At 35.9% G+C, this 21,178-nt stretch overlaps 1 protein-coding gene across 4 annotated transcripts in view; it reads right to left on the bottom strand.

The window, feature by feature from the left end:
- The window catches only part of ttyh2 (tweety family member 2), a 66,680-nt gene that overhangs the window by 28,082 nt on the left and 17,420 nt on the right, over positions 1–21,178 (bottom strand). For all 4 annotated transcript variants that reach the window (XM_067369368.1, XM_067369369.1, XM_067369370.1 and 1 more), the window contains exons 2-3: positions 17,027–17,202; positions 2,476–2,587 (exon numbers count right to left, since the gene is read on the bottom strand). In XM_067369368.1, coding sequence (XP_067225469.1) covers positions 2,476–2,587; positions 17,027–17,202 — 288 coding nt within the window. The remainder of the gene's footprint in view (positions 1–2,475; positions 2,588–17,026; positions 17,203–21,178) is intronic.

Consider the following 21,178-nt stretch of genomic DNA (forward strand, 5'->3'; position numbering starts at 1 on the left):
AAGCTATGCCTTTGTTTTGAATAGGTGATCTCTAGCAGCGAAAAATTGACATATTGTATCTTTCTGTTTTAAAATCTTTATATTACAGATTATTTAAAGTATAGTACAGTAAAACAAATAAATATTCATTTTAATTATAATTGCATTTTATAAAGTGTATACAACATAAAACACGAGACAATTTTCTCCTAAATGTATCTAAATCATTATGGTTCTCCTCTTCTGTAACTCAAACCATGTAATTTATGTCCTTGTTAATCCTTAGGTGCCTCTGCGCACACAAAACAGATCCTCACAGGAAACCACACAGTTCATTTGCAAGCACAGAAGGGGTGTTGAGAGGAGGTGAACAAGAGACCTTATGGCCCAGAACCAATAAACTCTAAAACCAAGCAGGCACCACTCAACACTCCTGAAAAAGTCTGTTACTTCTTGTGACTCCTTTGAAATGGCTGCACAAAAAGAGTGCGTGTCTGTGCATGTGTGTGTGGCCGAGCATCTGCGTGCAATGGATGCCAAATTAAATCATTGTTTTCAGGCAGGCAGAACCATTGAATAGCCTCAATCAGGAAGTCGAAGGTTTTACAAGTGACTTCATCAAAGCCTTTGTAGCAAGGTTCATGGCTAATTATGTGCATTGCATGCAGGGTTTCAGACAGACACTTTGTGCCATTGGTCTCTAAAGGAGCAATCCAAGAATGGTGGGTTGGCAGGCTTAGATAAATGTATTGATGATTCTTGAAGCCATCAAAGTTGACTCATGACTTGAAGATCTAAAACATCTCAACCCTTCTGAACACATTTTTTTCACAGTGCAGCACTCTTATCTCTCTGAGGCAGAATGCTAACGGAAATTATGGTTGATTTTTCCCCCGAAAGTGCAGTTCCTAGGTCAGTTTTGCCTTTTGGCTTGTGATGACTCAGACCGGGTGTTGAGAGGATCGAGTTGACCTCAGACAAGTGTGTGCCTCATAATTCAGAGTGAGGCAGAAACAGATGCATTAATCTCCATTAGTGCAGATGGGGAGTTAATCCTCAACTTCTCAATGGTGCAAGCAGGCAGATGCTCAGAGTGCCTTCAGTCTCTGCTCGGTTCAGAGCCACAACATAAACACTTCCCTGAAGGCTCATACAAGAGGTGTAAGTGAGCTGAACAGGTGTGGATTATCTATAGCTTGAGAGATGTTTGAACTCAAATCTATAATTTTTTTTTTAAGTTCTATATGGAAATGAGTGCATCAGCTACACACTTGGAAATAAATATATGGTTATGGTTGATAACATCACCACTTGAGCTGGGCTAATGTCCAATGGACCTCAAACCCACAGTATTTACTAACATGTGTGACTTTCAAAATGTCCTGATAGATGGAACGACAGACCAATAAACACACAGAAAGATAAACAGATAGATGAATGGACATATACAGGCAGACGGACAGGACTTCAGACAGACAGACAGGTGGATAGAACGACAGACAGACGAATGGACAGATGGATGGATGGACAGAACAACAGACAGACCAACAGAACGACGGATGAATGGACGGATGGATGGGATAAGCCTGATTTTCACACCTGATCAATGGCTGAAAGGGGAAATGTTCAGGAAACCCCTTTGAAACGGTCATTATCTTTGCTGCTGAAATTACACACTTCACCTTTAAAGTGGGAAATAGGTGAACTAATCATTGCTTTTGCAGTCTTTCAGTCCACCAGGCAATGAAATAGCTAAAACTCACAACCAGAGGCATGAAAGGCCCGACCGAGTGCATAAAATTGGTGCGTGAAGCAGGATTAAAGCGTCTTAGTGTCACTGTCAGCTCTATGCATTTGAATCAGAAAACGGAGACGGATATAAATAGGTCTGGCTGAAGATGCATGAATTAGGTTTTATTCATGCTCCAGCCTTCAGGGCCTTGAAAGGGACAATGACGAAAGGAAAAAGAGGCCTTAATAATGGCACAAACATAAAAGGCTGTAAAAACCAATTTGAGGTATTTTCTTCAACCACTCCATATCACAGGAACACACTAGAGTGAGTCTGCGTTTTCTAACACACACAGATATACCCCTCGTCATTCACGGGAGCAACATTTTTCCAGAGAGACTTGCGGTGGCATGTAACTGCATATATCTTTAATAGTGTCCTTGCTATTGCAAAGAGATGTCAGAAAAATCAATCATGCACTCAGTGGGGAACCCATGAAATTTTAGCAGCTCCGATTGGCAGGAAATAAAAAGATTTTACAGAAATTTGAGAATATAGGGATCATCTGGCTGAGAATGGAAAGTGCAGAACTATTTGCAGGGAGGGAAAAGGAGATAATGTTAGAACTTTTAGGAGTAAATTCAGTTAGGAGAAGTCAGCAAAACTAATGGGACATTTCAGCTGAAATTTGTCAAGACTAAAATTGACTAAAAAAACAGTCTGAATGTGTTATTTATAGTCAGCGCTGCTATATTTGTACTTACCAAACTGTCCACTCCTGCCAGCGTGTGATTGGCATTATAGAGGGAATAGGTCAGCTGGTACACCCCATCATTGGTTTCACTGTTTCCATAGAAACCAACTCCCACGGCAACACTGAAAAGTCACAAGGTGAAAAGTTACAATTAGTTGTAATCATCAGGCCCTCACGGAATATGCACATGGAGAAATCTGCAGAGGGATTTCCACAGATCTGGAACCCCATTCAGATTTGTCATTCACAAAGTTTTACACTCATGATTTTTATTAAATATTTTGACTGGTTTTACCATGCTTTTAGCTTCCAATAAGTGTGCACATTTTACCATGTTTTAACCCAAAAATCACAGCTGAAAACACAGAAAAGTGAAGCACGAGCTGCTCCTATATTGTGCTTCATGCACTTGGTCTACACTTGAATTAAAGGGTCAATTCACTCAAAAATGAAACTCCTGTCATTAATTACTCACCCTCATGTCATTCCACACACATAAGACCATCGTTCATCTTCAGAACACAAATTAAGATATTTTTGATAAAATCCGATGGTTCAGTTTGACCTCCATTGCCAGCAAGATAATTAACACTTTCAGATTCCCAGAAAGCTACTAAAGACACATTTAATACAGTTCATTTGACTACAGTGGTTCAACCTTAATGTTATGAAGCGACTAGAATAGAAGCAGTGTTTTGAAAATGCCCATCACTAGATATTGTTGAATAAAGTCGGGTTTTTTTGGTGCACAAAAAGTATTCTCGTTGCTTCATAACATTAAGGTTGAACCACTGTAGTCACATGAACTGTTTTAAATATGTCTTTAGTAGCTTTCTGGGCATCTGAAAGTGTTACCTTTTTTTGCAACATTGTCAATTTTCATTTAAATTTTTCATCTAACAACTTTATTTCAGCTTTATTTCACTTATCGAAAACGATTTTTAATCGTTATTTGTTCAAGTCATCAACTGGGACAGGCCAGCCACTGAGTAAGCCATGTCAGAAAACGGTTCCTGAGCTTAGATAAACATCATTTTGGACCGAAAAGCCTCTATATGGATGTAAAGTTAAATGACTGGAAAATAAATGCGCTGTGGTAGGATGGGTGGTGCACGCGTACCACATGCAGGTCTTTAATATTCAGCAGGAGCCGTACTGAGCCAGAGGCTGATGTTCCCCAGACACAAATAACATAAGGGTTGAGGAAATGACAAAAAGATGGTGCCTTCTCCCTGTGAGAGCAACACACAAGCACTATGAGAGCAAGAGCGTTTAGCACAATAATACAATCACTAATATTCAGACTACCATCATTTTTAAATGGTTAGTTCCCCCCAAAATGAAATTCTGTCATCAATTGCTCACCTTCATGTCGTTTAATCTGCATAAGACTTTTGTTCATCTTCGGAATGAAGATATTTGAATGAAATCTGAGAGATTTCAGTCCCTCCATTGAAAGTCTATTTACCCACAACTCTGACGGTTCAAAACATTCATAAATAGACTGTAGCACAAATCCACAGGAGTTGAGCATGTACATCAGAGTCTTCTGAAGAGACATGATGGCTTTATATGAACAGGTTTATTTTAGATTTCACATATAAACATTAATCAGAGAACATAGATATAGCATTCAAAATTTGTAAACTGAAGCTCAAGCATGCTAGTTTGACACGCAAGAACCAATGAGGTTTGTTCTCGAGCATCAAGCAGGTTTGGTTGAGCTTCTGTTTATGTTCGCTGATCAATATTTATATGAGAATAAAAGTATGAATTACATGTTCATCATATATGTGACCCTGGACCACAAAACCAGTCATAAGGGTAAATTTTTTTGAAATTGACATTTAAACATCATCTGGAAGCTGAATAAATAAGCTTTCCATTTAAGTAATTTTTTAGGACAGGACAATATTCGGCCGAGATACAACTATTTGAATATATGGAACATGAGGGTGCAAAAAAAAAAAAAAAAAATCAAAATGATGAGAAAATTGCCTTTAAATTGTCCAAATTGTCAAATTGTCCAAGTCCTTAGCAAAGCATATCCACTCACAAAAATACATTTTTTATATATTTACAGTAAGAAATTTGCAAAACATCTTCATTGAACATGATCTTTACATAATATCCTAAAGATTTTTGGCATAAAAGAAAAATCGAAAAAAAAAGAAAAATAATTTTGACCCAAACAATGCATTGTTGGCTATTGCCAAATATACCTGTGTGACTTATGACTGGTTTTGTGGTCCAGGGTCACATATACCGGGTCTCTTCAGAACAAAACTGCTCGATTAAACTGCTCTATTCATATGGATTTAGTTTTGGGTGAACAGAAATCTCTCAGATTTCATTAAAAATATTTTCATTTGTGTTCTGAAGTTGAGCAAAAGTCTTATGGGTTTGGACCAACATGAGGGTGAGTTATTGATGACAGAATTGAAATTTTTGGGTGAAATGTTTAATATAGACTACAATATCACCACCAAAGAGATGATTCAGAACAACCCCTATATACTTAACTTTGGCATTAACTCATTTCTTACCATTTTAGCAACCTAAAATGATTCTTGTGAATCAAGATGAATTGTGCATCTTGTTTTAATTCTATTATCTTTTATTCACCCTCATGTTGTTTCAAACATGTATTTCTTTCTTGTTTGACTTTTGAAAAACAGGGGACAACAATCTCATAAAAACTACACTGAAGGAGAGGCCATTTCTGGATAATAGAATGTCAGAGAAATTGAGCTGGAAAACAACCACCTACCATCCACCCACCCACAACATCCTAGTATTATAACAGCAAGTCCCAGACAGCTTCTACCACTATTTGGGCTTTATATTAAAAGTAACGGACCTGACATATCCAGTAATATTGCACTGGTGAAGATATACTCATGATGTTTCACTGCAAACAACATAGTCCTTTCTCCAAACCAATTTCTCAAAAACAGCTATTCAAAATCAGACAGTGGTCCAAATACGACCCATTTCAGATAAAGGATGACCAAGCAGGACATCTCCAATATCAGAGAAACAAGTTAATGAGTCTTTGGCATGAAACAGAGAATATTAGCGTGAGAGTCCGTTCCCTCCACACCAAGCCAACAATCTTCTCACCACTGGGAACAGGAAGCACCTCATATAGAAAGAATGATGTCATCAAAATGGCCAGGCTCATCTCTTTTCTTGGTATTTGGCTCATTAGTCCCCAGAGACCCTATGAGGTCAATAACACTGTATAGAAAGTGAAGTCATATCCTGCATTGCATTGTTAATATAGGGTGCCCTTTAAAGTTTATCCCTGGCCCACCCTCCTTTGTGTTAAACTTGAATTTGAAGTTTTGCCCTATAATGAGCAGTGTCATAAAATCTGTTCTCGGTCCTGTGTTAGCTGGTGAACAGAGACTGATTTTAGATCAGACTGACAGTGTGGGACTCACAGGGAAATGTAAAAGTGTAATGATTCCTCCAAAGCTTCTTGCCTTTGGAGTGGGTGAAGAGTCATAAAGACACACTCACAAACACAAACACATAAAGAATGCACAGTGCCCTGAGGCCGTGTGCCGCCTTACACCGAAACGAAGCGCGGGAGAATGTGTGCGGCCTGGAACAGGGGACTTTATTAAAATTATGGGAAGAGTGAGTTCTCATTAGCTGGATGCCTCTAGCTAAACTGCATCATTCTCCTGATCCATCTATGATTTGAAAAAAGTGCATGAGAAAATTTAGCTGCATCGGAGAGAAAGGAGAGAGAGACAGATGCCAGCTTTCTCATAAAAATGGCGAGAACTGACTAAAATCGACCAGTTTCAAATCAGTGTTATTAATGCTAACAGAAACCAAAATGAAACAAAAAACTTTAATTGAAATAAAAAATAAAAAAAAATAACAAATTTAGTTTTTCAACACAAAAGATATTTAAAATTAAAAAATGTATTAAAACTGAACTACATGAGAAAGGACAGACTGAAAATAAAACAGAAATAAAATTAAATAAAAAATTTAAATTCAAACTCTAGCTTGATTTTGGAAACAAATGCTGCGTCCGAAATCACATACTAGGTAGTTTGTAACCGTTGTTCTATATAGTATGAATGTGTGTAGTATGAATGAAATTCGGACATACTACAACCGCCATGTTGTCTTCGTCATGTGACCTATGCCGTATCACTTCTCTTCCATTCACAAATCCTCTCCTGAGGCCCATGGGATAGTAAAGTTTCCAATGAATGTGCACCTCAGAATCTCACATAAGTTTTAGGGAACTGGGAACTTTTCGACTATTGTTTTATATCAATAGCCTACTATGAATTCCGACATACTACTCAGCTCACATACTGTTTTTTGCATACTACAGTATAGAAGTAGGCATATTTGGATGCAAAGAAAGTAATTTTACATGGTATCGGCCTGTTGCAATGAGCTGTTCTGAGGAAGAATTAATGCATCAAACTGTTAGAAGATACTCAAATGTTGAAAGTGCTTAGTAGCAAGTTAACTATATATCCAAGAGCAGAACTGTAGATTCTGTAATATTAAATCAATATTTGTTTTTTGTTTTTTTAATGTAGAAATGAATTGAATGACAAAAGCAAAACAAGCTGTGGGTGGTCACTTCATGTCAATCATGATGATCATGACTATCCAAGTATGCCGATCTTGCCAAAATAAGCTGTAAAATGGATTCAATTCCATACCAATACTCACAAGACTGTCACTGTGAAAGACTAAGAACACCAGAATTTGAATCTTTCACGGATTAGTTTGCAGATTTATTCAAAACACACTGCTCAAAAAAAAAAAAAAGACATCATGAGACAAAGCGCTTTCATCTTTCAGTGTTTAACCAAACACTTCAAATGCAAAATCTGTTTGGAAGAGACAGAGAAGAGAAACAGCTCTTTTGCTGCACTCTGCAAGATGAATTAGCCAAATTATTAACATTGTAGATGGTTGCTGGGGAAGAACTGAATCTAAACCACTCTGCAGAGCTACTACAGCCCGGACTGAAAAATCTTGTAGTCTTCATACAGTCAATGAAGAGTAAAAGCCTGCATTTGAAAAACTCCACACAACAAATAGGTGCTTTGATGCTTAAAAATCTCAGACAAAAATGCCATATTGTAGGCAAATGCTCCCCATGGTTCATCACGTTCTCATCCATGCTTTTCAGATCTATATTCTGTTAGTTATGCATCAATTTATTGTATATCTACATTACAAATACATCACAAAAAATGCCAGTGATACATTTAAAAAGAATTCAGATGATAAGCTAATTGTTCTAAAGATATGCAAAGATGGTGCACTCATATTACTTATGAATGTGAGAAACTGCAACAAGCAATATGGTGGAATAAGTACTGCCTTCCGAAAAAACCCAATTGCTGATTGATAAAGTCATCGCATCACTGCAGTTGCCGGTAGAATTTCCCATTGCTCTAGAAACAAAATTGTTCTGAGACACGCTCTTAGGACTGCACATGCACATAGGCAGATCCAGCCTGATGCTAAAGGAGCATAAGAAACAACATTTATGAGATGGTTGTTGTCAGATTTCATTAGTGATTTCAAATACGAAATTTAATCGTAAGCTTGCTGAACAGCTCTGGAGAATTTGATGGTTCCCCATACAAAGAGATAGATGCTGTACTTGCATGACTGAAATAGCTGCCCGAGAGGCCTTTCAAAAGATGGCCACCGAGTGAAATGACTTGCCTTAAAAGGGACTTTGACTGTGCTCAAATTACAATTTGTGTCACACTCTGAAAATTACCTTTACCCTTGATTATATATTATACCGTTACAATGTTTTAAACTGTACAGGCTGAAATTATTTAATCAAAAATACAGCAAAAACAATAATATTGTGACAGGGCTGAATTTTCAGCATCCTTATTCCAGGCTTCAGTGTCACATGACCCTTCAGAAATCATTCCAATATGCTGATTTGTTGCTCAAAAAACATTTCTTATTTGAATCATTTTTGTGGATTTTTTTTTTCTCTTCTTCAGGATTCTTTGACGGATAAATAGTTCAAAAGAAATGTAGCATTATAACAATCTTGTCTAACATTATAAATGCCATTACTGTCTTTTTTTTTTTTTTTTTTTTTTTTTTTTTTTTATCAATTGAATGCATCCTTGCAGAATAAGAATATTCAAATCTTATTGAGCCCAAAATTGTGAATGATTGTATCGCAGAAAAGATGCATTCCTTTAAAGCAGTATAGTAAATTGTACCATTCACCCACCCACTACATGCATGCACAGCACATGGACAGTTAAATATAGAGTAACAGCTTGAATAATAAAGTTAAGAGTCCTTAAAATAGAACCAAAGCACTAATGCTGTAATTTTTACAAGAACCACAGAGCCTTAAGATGCGTTTTGCCTTTAAATGGTCAAAACAGTGCCAAAAAAAGCTCTACTCTGGCCTCAAAAACCAGGTCTGAAAGCAGGCACATAAATAATGGCTAAAACAGAGCTTGTGCTTTTATCAACTGAATGAAGAAAAAACAGAAGGAAGCTTTATTGAGTAAAGTATGGGATTTAAAAGTAAAATAGAGTAGCATCTTTATCCTCAGACGTCTCCTCTCCTGAAGGGGGCAGTGTTTTGTTACGATAGATTTGCGTTCATTTATTCAGTCGCTGGGTTCTTTGTTCATGCCACCACAGGGCTTCAAAACGACAAGAGCCCCACATTACTTTGTAGGGGGTGGGAAGGCTTGTTTGCTGAAGCTGCAACCATCTGTCAAGCCATCTTGGTCCTGCATGATTCATTAGAACATGACTGATGAACACCATATTGGTCACTCACCCTCAAACTGTAGGCCACAACTTCCTGTTTCCTCAAGTTCTTTAACATGAAAAATGACTACACATTTACATGAGACCTACAGTAATTGTTGATATTTACATTAGATCAAATACAGTATCAACATGCCATAGTAAAATAATACATTTTTCTTAAAAATAAAGTCAAAATGTTCTGAGAACAAAGTGACAATGTTATTACAATAATGTAATGTTTTGAGAATAAATTTATAATGTTACAAAAATAAAATTAGGAGATAAAAGGAAATAAAGGTATATTGAGGATTTATTGTATTGTATTGTATTGTATTGTATTGTATTGTATTGTATTGTATTGTATTGTATTGTATTGTATTGTATTGTATTGTATTGTATTGTATTGTATTGTATTGTATTGTATTGTATTGTATTGTATTGTATTGTATTGTATTGTATTGTATTGTATTGTATTGTATTGTATTGTATTGTATTGTATTGTATTGTATTGTATTGTATTGTATTGTATTGTATTGTATTGTATGATGAAAATCACAAGAGCAATAGGCTGCCAAAGAACCCGCTTAAATGCAAGAAATGGATTTAGTCACATCACACTTTAGGATAGTATGATCCACTTCAATTTGATGTGGAAGAAAGTTCCTTACAAAAAAAAGGAAAGTTACTGTAAAGACACCTATTTGAAAATGACTCAATAGTATACAAAAACACTTTTTTTAAGATTTATGAAGATAATGCAAGTGTTATGAAACTCATACAGTGCTCCAGAGTAAAGTGTGCTGATCTACAATCATCAGCATCAGCCATATGCTGAACAGCGGGTGTCAGAACTAAACTATTAGCCCTCACACATGCCAAACAGGAAGCTGACAATAGGTTACAGATGTCAGAGAGCAGGTGTGCGCGTGGCAGAAAACAACTGGGTCCATGTACACACACATGCAGGTGAAGCAGAGCAGGCATAAGAGATTTCTCTCTCCTCTCTTTTACCTGTCAGTGAAAGCTTCAGAGATATGTGGAGGCCACATCATCAGGTGGACAATGAAACATATGGCGGCTCAGAAACAATGACAGCTGTGGCATGTTAAAAGGCTGCCTTTTCAGAAAAACAACTGGAGCACAAATCAACTCAGTTCTATTAATAGGAATTTTTTTTTTTTTTTTTTTTTTTTTAAATAATAGTTTTATATTTTTTATTATAAATTAACTCATGACATTGCAACCCCATATTATTATAATTATTAAAAAAAAATATATAATATATGGGTTCTGTGTTTACATACATGCATACATACATGTAATATTATGTTATAAATGGTATATAAAATATCTAATTTTATTTTAATACATGTCCTAATTTAGCTTCCCCAATACATATATAAACTATATATTTATTGTTGTTATTATATATTATTATTATTATTATTATTATTATTATTAAATATACAATTTGTATAATAATAATAATAATAATAATAATAATAATAATATGGGGTTGTAACATCAAGAGGGTGAGTAAATTAATATAAAATATAATTATGTATTATTAAATAATGTATTTATTATTAAAACTATAAAAAATAAACACTGAAGGCTATAGTCATTACTATTAAGTGCTTTATTTAATTTTTCTTTAATCAAAGTGGTTAAAAATGCACTTCATGTTGTGATCTAAGGGACTCTTGAAAAGGAGCAGTACAGGGGAACCATGGCAACACAAGCTGTAGTTTACAGAAACATCTAAATACCAAAAAAGCAGTTGCACAACTCCTGTCATTTAGCAATATAAATGGAGAAAATAAGACAAAGAATCTCACATTATGTAGTCACAACACAATAAACAACATCATCTGCGATTAGGGTCGATTCTACATGCACAAAACACTAGTAATTGTGGTGTTATTGCTATTGATTGTTTTGTCTTCTTCATAATCATCTTCAACTTTGTTTAAAGTTCTGAAAGTTGCATTTATCTAAAATAAAATTATATCTTAAAAGATCAAGGACAACTTAATTTCTCATGATATGAACCCCTTTAAATAAAACATTGAAACTGTATGAGACCCCTTTAATGACATTTAAAAACAGAACCTTTGGCCAAACAAGATTTATATTGATCTGATATCAAACCAAATCCAAAATGGAATTAGTGAATAATTCTGAATTCTGAAACCTATCATCTTATCCGAGAGCAATCTAGGACCCCTAAAGAGCTCCATCATGTCACACTGATGACTCTCACTGAGACAGAAAATTGATTTGGAGCCATAAAGTCATTAAGTAGATAGCTGACTTGAAGGTTTTATATTAAATGCCCACCTACTTTTATCTACTTGTTCACCCATCCATCCAACTAACCCTATAATTTACTTCTGGACACTGCAGAAACACTTCTGCTACAAACCACATTAACGTTTAATGTCTTGCCGAGACATCCTGCCAGTTTTAGCAACACATAAATAATAGAAGGAAAAATTTCCAAAGATGACTGTATACAGAAAACACAAACCCACAAGACAGCCTTCAGAGAACAATAAACGTATTGGATACCAACAATGTCAGAAAGGCGACAATGGTGAAAATTTCGAGAATCCATAACATCACCTAACTAAGACAATTTCATGAGGCTACAATAAATTAGGGCGGTTGATATTTTAAATATTTATAATATACATTTACAATGAGTTTGTCGGGTAAATAAAATTAAGCAATTTTACATTATAAAAGTATGCAAGACTAATTCATGTGTGCACTACCATTTAAAAGTTGGGAGTCAATACTTTTTTTTTCTTTTTTTTTCCTCGAAGTGCCCCAATTATGCTTTTTTGAATATTACGTTTTATGCAGTGTGTAATAATTTGTTTGTGGATGTAAAATGTATACAAAGTTTTAAAGATCAAAAAGTGCACAACAAATGATTATTGTCTCTGAAAAATAAATTCTTAACTGCTGAAACAAGTAGTCAATAACTTAAGTCTCACTTTCTGTTACATATGTAACAATGTAACAAATTTTCATAATTCCAGCCTATGGACTTCATTGGCTGCCTGCGAACAACGTCTACTTCGACCCGCCCTCAAACACTGTAGTAGCCGAGGCCTGGAAGAGTTTGATTCTTGTTGTCAAATTTTAAAAAATGTGACGATATCAGTGTTTCCTCCTAGCATTTTGAGCGCTGTTGAGTGGATTCATAAGCACCTCTGATTGGTCATTGTGTTCACACACTCAACAGACATGTCTGTGACTGGCTACAACGATCAACGTTTCAAAAACATGTTATAAATAGACATCTTTGAAGCTCTTCACTGAGCGTTTGTATCAGTGCTCATCAAAGATGTCTATTTACAACATGTTTTTGCCTTGATCATTGTAGCCATTCACAGGCATATCTGTTGAGCACGTGAACACAATGACCAATCAGAGGGGTTTACTCCAAATGCAATCAAAATGAGGGAAATGCTGGTATCGTCACATTTTTAAAATTTCTGGTACCAAAGTCAGTAATTTTGACAACACTACACACAATGACATAAGATTTTGGTCACCCACCCCCAGTCCAAAGCAAGCAAAATAAACTCTGCATCATCACCTAAGAGGATGTTCTCCTTAGCTGTGATATCCAGGATAAATTCCTCATGTTAAATTCTGACCACGCTTCTGCATTTAACCCAACAGTGGGCTTTGTTTCACCACAGAAGGTTTCAGAATACCGCTAGTCGTAATGCTAACTTAATAATATCAACACAGATGAGTGTCATGGGATTAAGAGAGAAGATGGAGCCCTCATAAACATACACACATTTATACACACACTCATACACAACACAAACTAATTCAATCGAGCACTTTAGGGCTCAGCATTTCTCCAGCAGTGGTGGGATGATGTAACAGCTGGGATAGTGCCTGTTGGGAGACTGGAGTGTTGAGTTAGATTAAATAACTCCCCTTCTGCTATTATCATGTCGAAGTAACAACTATTTCCTTTAAGAAAGCTCTGTGTAGTGAAGCTCTCAGGAGTTAAGACCTTGAAAGACTGTGAATGCGGCTGTCTGCAAAGATATCCTTTTTTGCTGACCACAACATGAAACCATAACTGACTCTAGTTACTTTCTTAAAGGCATAGTTCATTCAAAAATGTACATTTTTGTCATTACTTACTCACCCTTGTCGCTCCATAAAATAAAAAGGAAAGACTTTAGGCACCAATCTTATGGTGAATGATTCATCAATGCATGTTTTATTTTTGCATGTGTATTTTTTTTTAAATCAAACAGTAACAGTGTAACGACAGACTTCTCTTTGGTATGCCAATTGTCTACAATAATTTCATCTACTTTAAAGCACTCCTTTTGTACATTCGACTAGCTTACATTCAGATCTTTTACTCAGATGTATGCCACAAAAACATCACTACTTCAATACTATGAATAATTTGCTTTGACTTTAGTACAACGATGATATAAAAGCCAATTATTTAAAGGTGCCATCGAACATTTTTTTTACAAGATGTAATATAAGTCTAAGGTGTCCCCTGAATGTGTCTGAAGTTGCAGCTCAAAATACCCCATAGATTTTTTTTTTTATTAATTTTTTTAACTGCCTATTTTGAGGCATAATTAGAAATGTGCCGATTCAGGCTGCGGCCCCTTTAATTGCTCACACTTTCCGCCCCCTCCCAAGCTCTCGACTCTATCATTGCATACAACAAAGTTCACACAGCTAATATAACCCTCAAAATGGATCTTTACAAAGTGTTCGTCATGCAGCATGTCTAATCGCGTAAGTATAGTGTTTATTTGGATGTTTACATTTGATTCTGAATGAGTTTGATAGTGCTCCGTGGCTAACGGCTAATGCTATACTGTTGGACAGATTTATAAAGAATGAAGTTGTGTTTATGCATTATACAGACTGCAAGTGTTTAATAATGAAAATAGCGATGGCTCTTGTCTCCGTGAATACAGTAATAAACGATGGTAACTTTAATTCAACAGTACATTAGCAACATGCTAACGAAACATTTAGAAAGACAATTTACAAATATCACTAAAAATATCATGTTATCATGGATCATGTCAGTTATTATTGCTCCATCTGCCATTTTTCGCTGTTGTCCTTGCTTGCTTACCTAGTCTGATGATTCAGCTGTGCACATCCAGACGTCCTGCCCTTGTGTAATGCCTCGATCATGGGCTGGCATATGCAAATATTGGGGGCGTACATATTAATGATCCCGACTGTTACAGTCGGTGTTATGTTGAGATTCGCCTGTTCTTCGGAGGTCTTTTAAACAAATGAGATTTACATAAGAAGGAGGAAACAATGGAGTTTGAGACTCACTGTATGTCATTTCCATGTACTGAACTCTTGTTATTCAACTATGCCAGGTAAATTCAATTTTCAATTCGATGGCACCTTTAATGTTGAAAAAATGTCTTTATGATATCATGCTCCATTCTTCTTTATTCATACATGAAATATGTATGCATGAAATATATATAGATGTTCCCTCGCAAAAAGGTTATAACATTTAGAGGTTCATGTCATCAAAAAGCTCGATAATATTAGTGATCCATACATTTCAAGTCTTCTGAGTTCATAAGATAGCTTTGTGCCACTGATAATCTTTCCTTTGGCAAATCTCATTTACCCGTTCAAAAATGCAGGATGGAGAAAGAGATTTAAGAGCTGAAACAGAGGGGAAGTTTTTCAGTACCAACCTATATTCCAGGTTCTGTTCATTATAACATGTCTATTATATGGCTAAGTCATATTGACTCCTTTCGCAGTTCTTTTATGCTGTTGTTGTTGTTTTTTTTCATCCTTTTTGGAGCTTAACAGCCATGGTCACTAAGAACCGAAGCTGTGCAGAAGTAAATGCCACTCGTTCTTAATGGATGACAGAGGCAGAAAACTGCACAGTGTCTGAGCAGAAGTCAAAGGGCCGTCTCGGTATGTCCAAGGCTATTCAACCCCTTGTTAAAGTCCTAAATACTAGTCAAACTCTGAGTGTTCCCACAACCCCTCCTCCAACTCAGACCTGATGGACAATGTAGCCTGAAACAAAACTGGAGTGTTTCTATCGCCGGTCAGCGGTATGGTGTTTAGACAGGAATGTAGACTGCTCTCTGCATCCGAGCAGAGCAGCGCTACCCAAAGTGACCCAGTGAACCATCGTTTTTATAGAGCAAGAGAATAAACTTGACAGCTGAGACCGCTAAACCTCTGAGAAAGAAACTGAGAGCAAATGAGAGTGAGAGAGAGAGCGAGAGAGAGAAACAGGCTCTTTTGGCGTTCTGTTAAATTTCTACAGCCAATAAAATAGAGCAGTTATTTCAACCTCTCCTGTCTTTCTCACTCCCACAATTTTAAAGGGGTCATATCATACATTTTTTTGGACCAAAATAGTTTTTAGCACCTTAATTCAGTAATTTAGTTTTATTTATAAAATGTACTAATTTTACACCCTACACCTACAAAAGTTTCAGTTACAAAGTCTCTTATGCTCACCAAGGCTGCATTTATTTAATCAAATTAACAGTAAAAAGAGCCATTCTGTGTAATATTTTTACAATTTAAAGTAACTTTTTTATTTGAATATATTTTAAAGTGTAATTTATTCCCGCAATGGCATCACAGTCTTCAGTGTCACATGATCCTTTAGAAATCCTTCTAATATGCTGATTTGGTGCTCAAGAAACATTATTATCAATTTTGAAATAAGTTTTGCTACTTAATATTTTTAGGGAAACCATGATACATTTTTTCAGGGTTCTTTAATGCATAAATGTTCAAAAGAATAGCATTTATTTGAAATTAAAATCTTTTGTAAAATTATAAACGTCTTTATACTGTCACTTTATCAACTTAATTTTCCTTGCTGAATAAATTTAATTTATTTAAAAATAAGTTTCTTTCAACAACAACAGCAACAACAACAGGTGAACTTTTTATTAAATATGCAACTTGGTTTAAAAGTTTAACTTAATTTTTAAAACCAAGTTGCATATTTAATATGTTTTTGGAATGTGGAAGAACTTTGGAGAAAATTATAGTGCGTTTTCATGGCACAATGAACTGAAAAGGACAATTTGATTATAATTATTTGTCACTGAAATGAGGCCTTTTCCACATAATTTATCATTTTAATCTGTCTCATCCATTAGTGTTCTCAGACATCTACTTCCTTTTTGCTACAGCTTATACACTCACTGGTTGATTTGTTCATCCAGACACAGGGCTTTAAAATGACAAGACTCTTTATCTGCGCTCTGCATTTCAGGAGCAAATAAGCATGTTTGCTAGAGACAGCGAGATTCAGAAAGAGAAAGAGAGAACAATGGATGAAAGAGACACAAAGGAAAATAAAAAAAAATAAATAAAAGGAGGTGGGAACATAATGATGAAGATATGTCAGCCAGAAGTTATTAGCTAATTTGCCAAAGGGGATTTTGCTAGTATTTGCCATGTTGATTCATCACTCATTTCAAATTGTGTGACAGATGACAACAAAGACCTACTTAATAAAATCTTCCATGTTAAAATTCTGCTCAACCACACCAGAGACAGAAAGTTTGAAATAACCAGGATGAACATATAACCACATCATTCTCATATATATATATATATATATATATATATATATATATTTTTTTTTTTTTTTACACACATTCTTGAGTGCTTAACTATGCTGCCTTGAGTAGGTTTATCCTCTCAGTGCGAGAACAGTGAGTGATACGTACCAGCAGATAAGTCCGGCAGCAACAGCAGCCCAAGTGACACAGCAGGAGTTGGATTTCTTACTTTCCTCTTCCTCCTCATCCTTCCGACAGCAGCACAGGCAGCTCAGGTAGATGGCCAGGCACAGCAGATTCACACCGAGCCCAGCTGCTGCTACACAGCCCAGGAAGATGAGCGACTGAAACGGAGAAAAACATGAGACGTGAGTTTCTTTGTTAAAAGAGACATATGGGGAAAACGTATTCTTCTTTTGAAATGAAAATATGCCATTTAAAACACAAAGCTCCCTTATCAGTCAACATATGGAAACAAAATTCTCTGAGTTGTTCAGAAAGCGTCACTGCTATGATATCAGAATTATGAGTACTCTAACAAATGACCAACCATATTTAAATAAAAATGCATATTCAGTTTACAATGCTTAAAGTCAACATGAAATTCAAATTAACTCCATGTCCTGATGCATGTTTTTCTGTGTACAATTTATCCATGTATTTTTTAATGATCCAATCAATTCCTAATGGTTAACAAATCAAACCCAGTCCAACATTTTTTCCTTATTCATCACTATTTCATTGTGAAATAAGTCAGATTATGCTATTAAGTAAAATGGGTTATGGATTGTTGTTGATTTTCTTTTTTTTCTTTTTTTTTTTTTTTTTTAAATGTGCAACATGTTGTACTGTTGACTTTTTTTATATTTTTAGAAAAACAGAATGGGTTACGAATTATGAGAAAAATTTTTTCATGATCCAATTAACTCCTAATGGATAAAATCAATCCCTGTCCAACATTTTTTCCTCATTGATTTCCCTGTTTCACTGTGAAATGCATCTGATTATGCAAGTAAAATGGAATATGAAATACCCTTTTAAAATAGAAAAAAAAAAAAAAAAAAACATCAAAAAGGCTGTCATCTTCCCTTTTGCCAAATAGGTAGGACAACTTCAACACCCATAATGCACTGGGCATGTTGCCATCCAAGGCCAGTCCCACCAGTCTGCTATGGATACCAGTCAATTACCGCCTTGCTTTAGTAGGAAATACTTCTTAGCAAACTTTTTTTAAACATATATTTTATTATGTCTTTCAATTCAAGCATAATTTCTTAGCAAACTTTTAGTCATAATGGTGTCGACTTGTATTGTTTCTGAGTGCTAGAATTCAAAGAGTAAATGTATAGCGGGAGTTAGCCTTTTTGGTTTCCAGTGAAGGATCCAGCACATTGTAAGCAGCAACTAAAGGCAGCAAACTTTAGTAGGAAATACTTCATAGCAAACTTTTAGTAATATGGTATCGTCAGGTATTGTTCCCAAGTGCAAGAATTCAAAGAGTAAATGTATAGTGGGAGTGAGCTACTTTTGGTTTCCAGTGAAGGATCCAGTGCATTGTAAGCAGCGACTTAAGGCTGCAAACAACCATAAAAACAGAGAGAAGGCTTTGACGGAAAATCAGAAAAAACCTCAGTGTCAACATTTTTAAATTAGATGTCCATGAATACAGTGTTTTAGGCCAAACGGAGGGGAAGAGTTCAAAGAAACTACCCTTCTGTCAGTTCCACCCAAGCCCTCTCTCCAAGCAAAATGCCGTTGCGAACAGGTAAGTAAGCTGTTGCCATAGTGTTCCAGTTTTAACATAAAGTTGTTTAAAGAGTAGACATACAATTTTCTGTGATAAACCTACCCTTGACTAACCTTGGAGCTCTACTTCAAAGAGGGGAAAAGTTATGTGTATAAAAGATACAAAAGTTTATAAAAGGTATAGGTGCAGAATATGGCCCTTTAAAAACATTAATAAAATATAATCCCAATACAATCTTAACACACACAGTACAAACATGAAAATCTCAGATGCAGCTTTAAAATTTGGCTATATTTAAATATTCCATTTGTACTACTTGTCCTATGACCTTGTCTGCCAATGCAAGTTTCTTGTTAATGAAGAAAGAAGTCATGACCTCCTGAACACAGACAATGCATTACACTGATAACACAGAGGTCTTTTCCAGTTGCAACAAACTGTCATATAACTTAGAGTTCCAGTTGATAGATTCGGAGCTATTTTAGTCCCACAGTCTTTAATGGGGGCACAAGGTAGCATGTTGCTCTGCCAATGCTTAGTACCACATACACACCACCGTTAAAGAGAATGATCTTATTTTTGGCATTGAAAATGGTCCTAACTGGGTTGAAAACCTTCACCCAGACAGGAATCTAAGGATTTTAAGCAGTAACTGGGGATAAATATGACAACTGATGGGGCAGTACAATTATTCAACAAAGCCACACTCATATACACACACCATGTCGTATCCCATCCTCCTCTCAGCTCTGAAGGGGATGGAGAAAGTAGGACAGCTATAGCAAGCAGCCCAGAGTCTATATTTGCTGCATCACCATCCCTGTTTCTTGCATTGTCTGTCTCTCTCGGTTACATTCAACATTGTCTCTTTTATCCTGTGGGTGGTGGGACATCCTAAGCCATCTGCTTCACTACCATCTATTAACGCTACGACTAATAAGCCAACCAATCTACCCACAATTCCGCATTCATTCACTGTGTGAGAGAAACTATAGTTAGAAATCACAACAGACAAGATAAAGAATTAGGTTGTAATATAATTTCGTTTGAGATTATATAAGACCTGTAAACATTACCGTAATTACAAGATTACGGCTTATAAAAAGCATTTACATCCTTTTAATTACACCTTGTAAACTTTGATTTTTGCTCTGACTTCTACCACCTGACCGCTGCAGCATCTACCAGAAAAACTCAAAATGGCAACGGCTTCAGCAGTGAAACGTATAGGTAAGCAGTTATTTCATATTTTTTTCTGTTTAATAATATCATAGACTATTTTTTAATGTTTTAAAGGGATAGTTCACCCAAAAATTAAAAGTCTGTCATCATTTACTCCCCGTCAAATAATTCCAAATCTGTATCAATTTTTTTTTTGTTCTGCTGAACACAAAAGGAAGATATCTTGTCGCCGCCAAATGGTAGTAAATGGGGGGTGAGGTCTGTTTGGTTATACTGGTAATGTACGGAATGGTACTGTAATAGTCCACTAAACGTGAAACCCAGTGTCTCATTTCAGTCATACTGTCTGAAAAAAAGATGAGTCTGTGTAAACCCCTCCTCCACCTTTGAGGATGGTGAATTCCCCATCAGGCCTTTGTGAAGGGTAAATAGGGGTTGATGAAGGTACTGTGATGAGGAAATGGGGGGAGGAGGCACACAGACTGCCACAGGGGGGTCTTATGGGAGGGGATGGGGCACTGAAGAGTGATGATGTGAGAGAGAGAGACAGAGAGTGAGTGAGACTGAGTGAGTGAGACTGAGTGAGAGTGAGTGAGTGAGTGAGTGAGTGAGTGAGTGAGTGAGTGAGTGAGTGAGTGAGTGAGTGAGTGAGTGAGAGTGTCAGCAAGGGAAGCAGTTGGTGTGGAAACAAGAGGAGAAAGACTGGCATTATGTTTACTGCTTTTGGCCAGCTTTTGGCCAGAGATGGGGAGAAGAAAAAAAAAAAAAAAAAGCTCACACATAAATAAACATCACCATGGCAACCCCCAGGTCCTCTCTGCCCTTGTAGTTAAGTCCTGGGACAAAGTGAAAAGAGGAATTATCATTGACTATTTTAATGAAGCAGCGTGTGATACATGACTGGAATTACCCTGACTAAATCCTTTGATCTTAGTGAACTACGAGAAACTTGTTCTGTTTGACAGGGAAAATAGATTAATAATGGGTGGTATTAGCAAAATCCTATATCAAGGCAACATTAACAGTACATACATCATAAAATAAGTATTTTGGCAGAAAATTCAACTAAAAACTTAATGAAATAGACATTCATGTGTATTTTTATATAACAGTGAATTATTTAATTTAATTTAATTATATATTTTTTAATTTTTATTTAATTTAATTTATTTTAATTTTTGTTTAATTAAAAAAAATATATATATTTATTTTTTGCTTTTTTACTGGAGCCTCATGGATGTAGACCAAAAGATAAAATTAGCTGTAACAAATGATTATGTCTGGCATGAGTACAAAAGCAGCTTCACATTATGTAAGAATCAAAACAATAAAACAAATACTATAAAAATGAATATTTCCAAGACAAGTTCTTCCTCATCTTGGCTTGTCAG

Source organism: Chanodichthys erythropterus, chromosome 19 (genome assembly GCF_024489055.1).
Source record: "Chanodichthys erythropterus isolate Z2021 chromosome 19, ASM2448905v1, whole genome shotgun sequence".
Lineage (NCBI taxonomy): Eukaryota > Metazoa > Chordata > Actinopteri > Cypriniformes > Xenocyprididae > Chanodichthys > Chanodichthys erythropterus.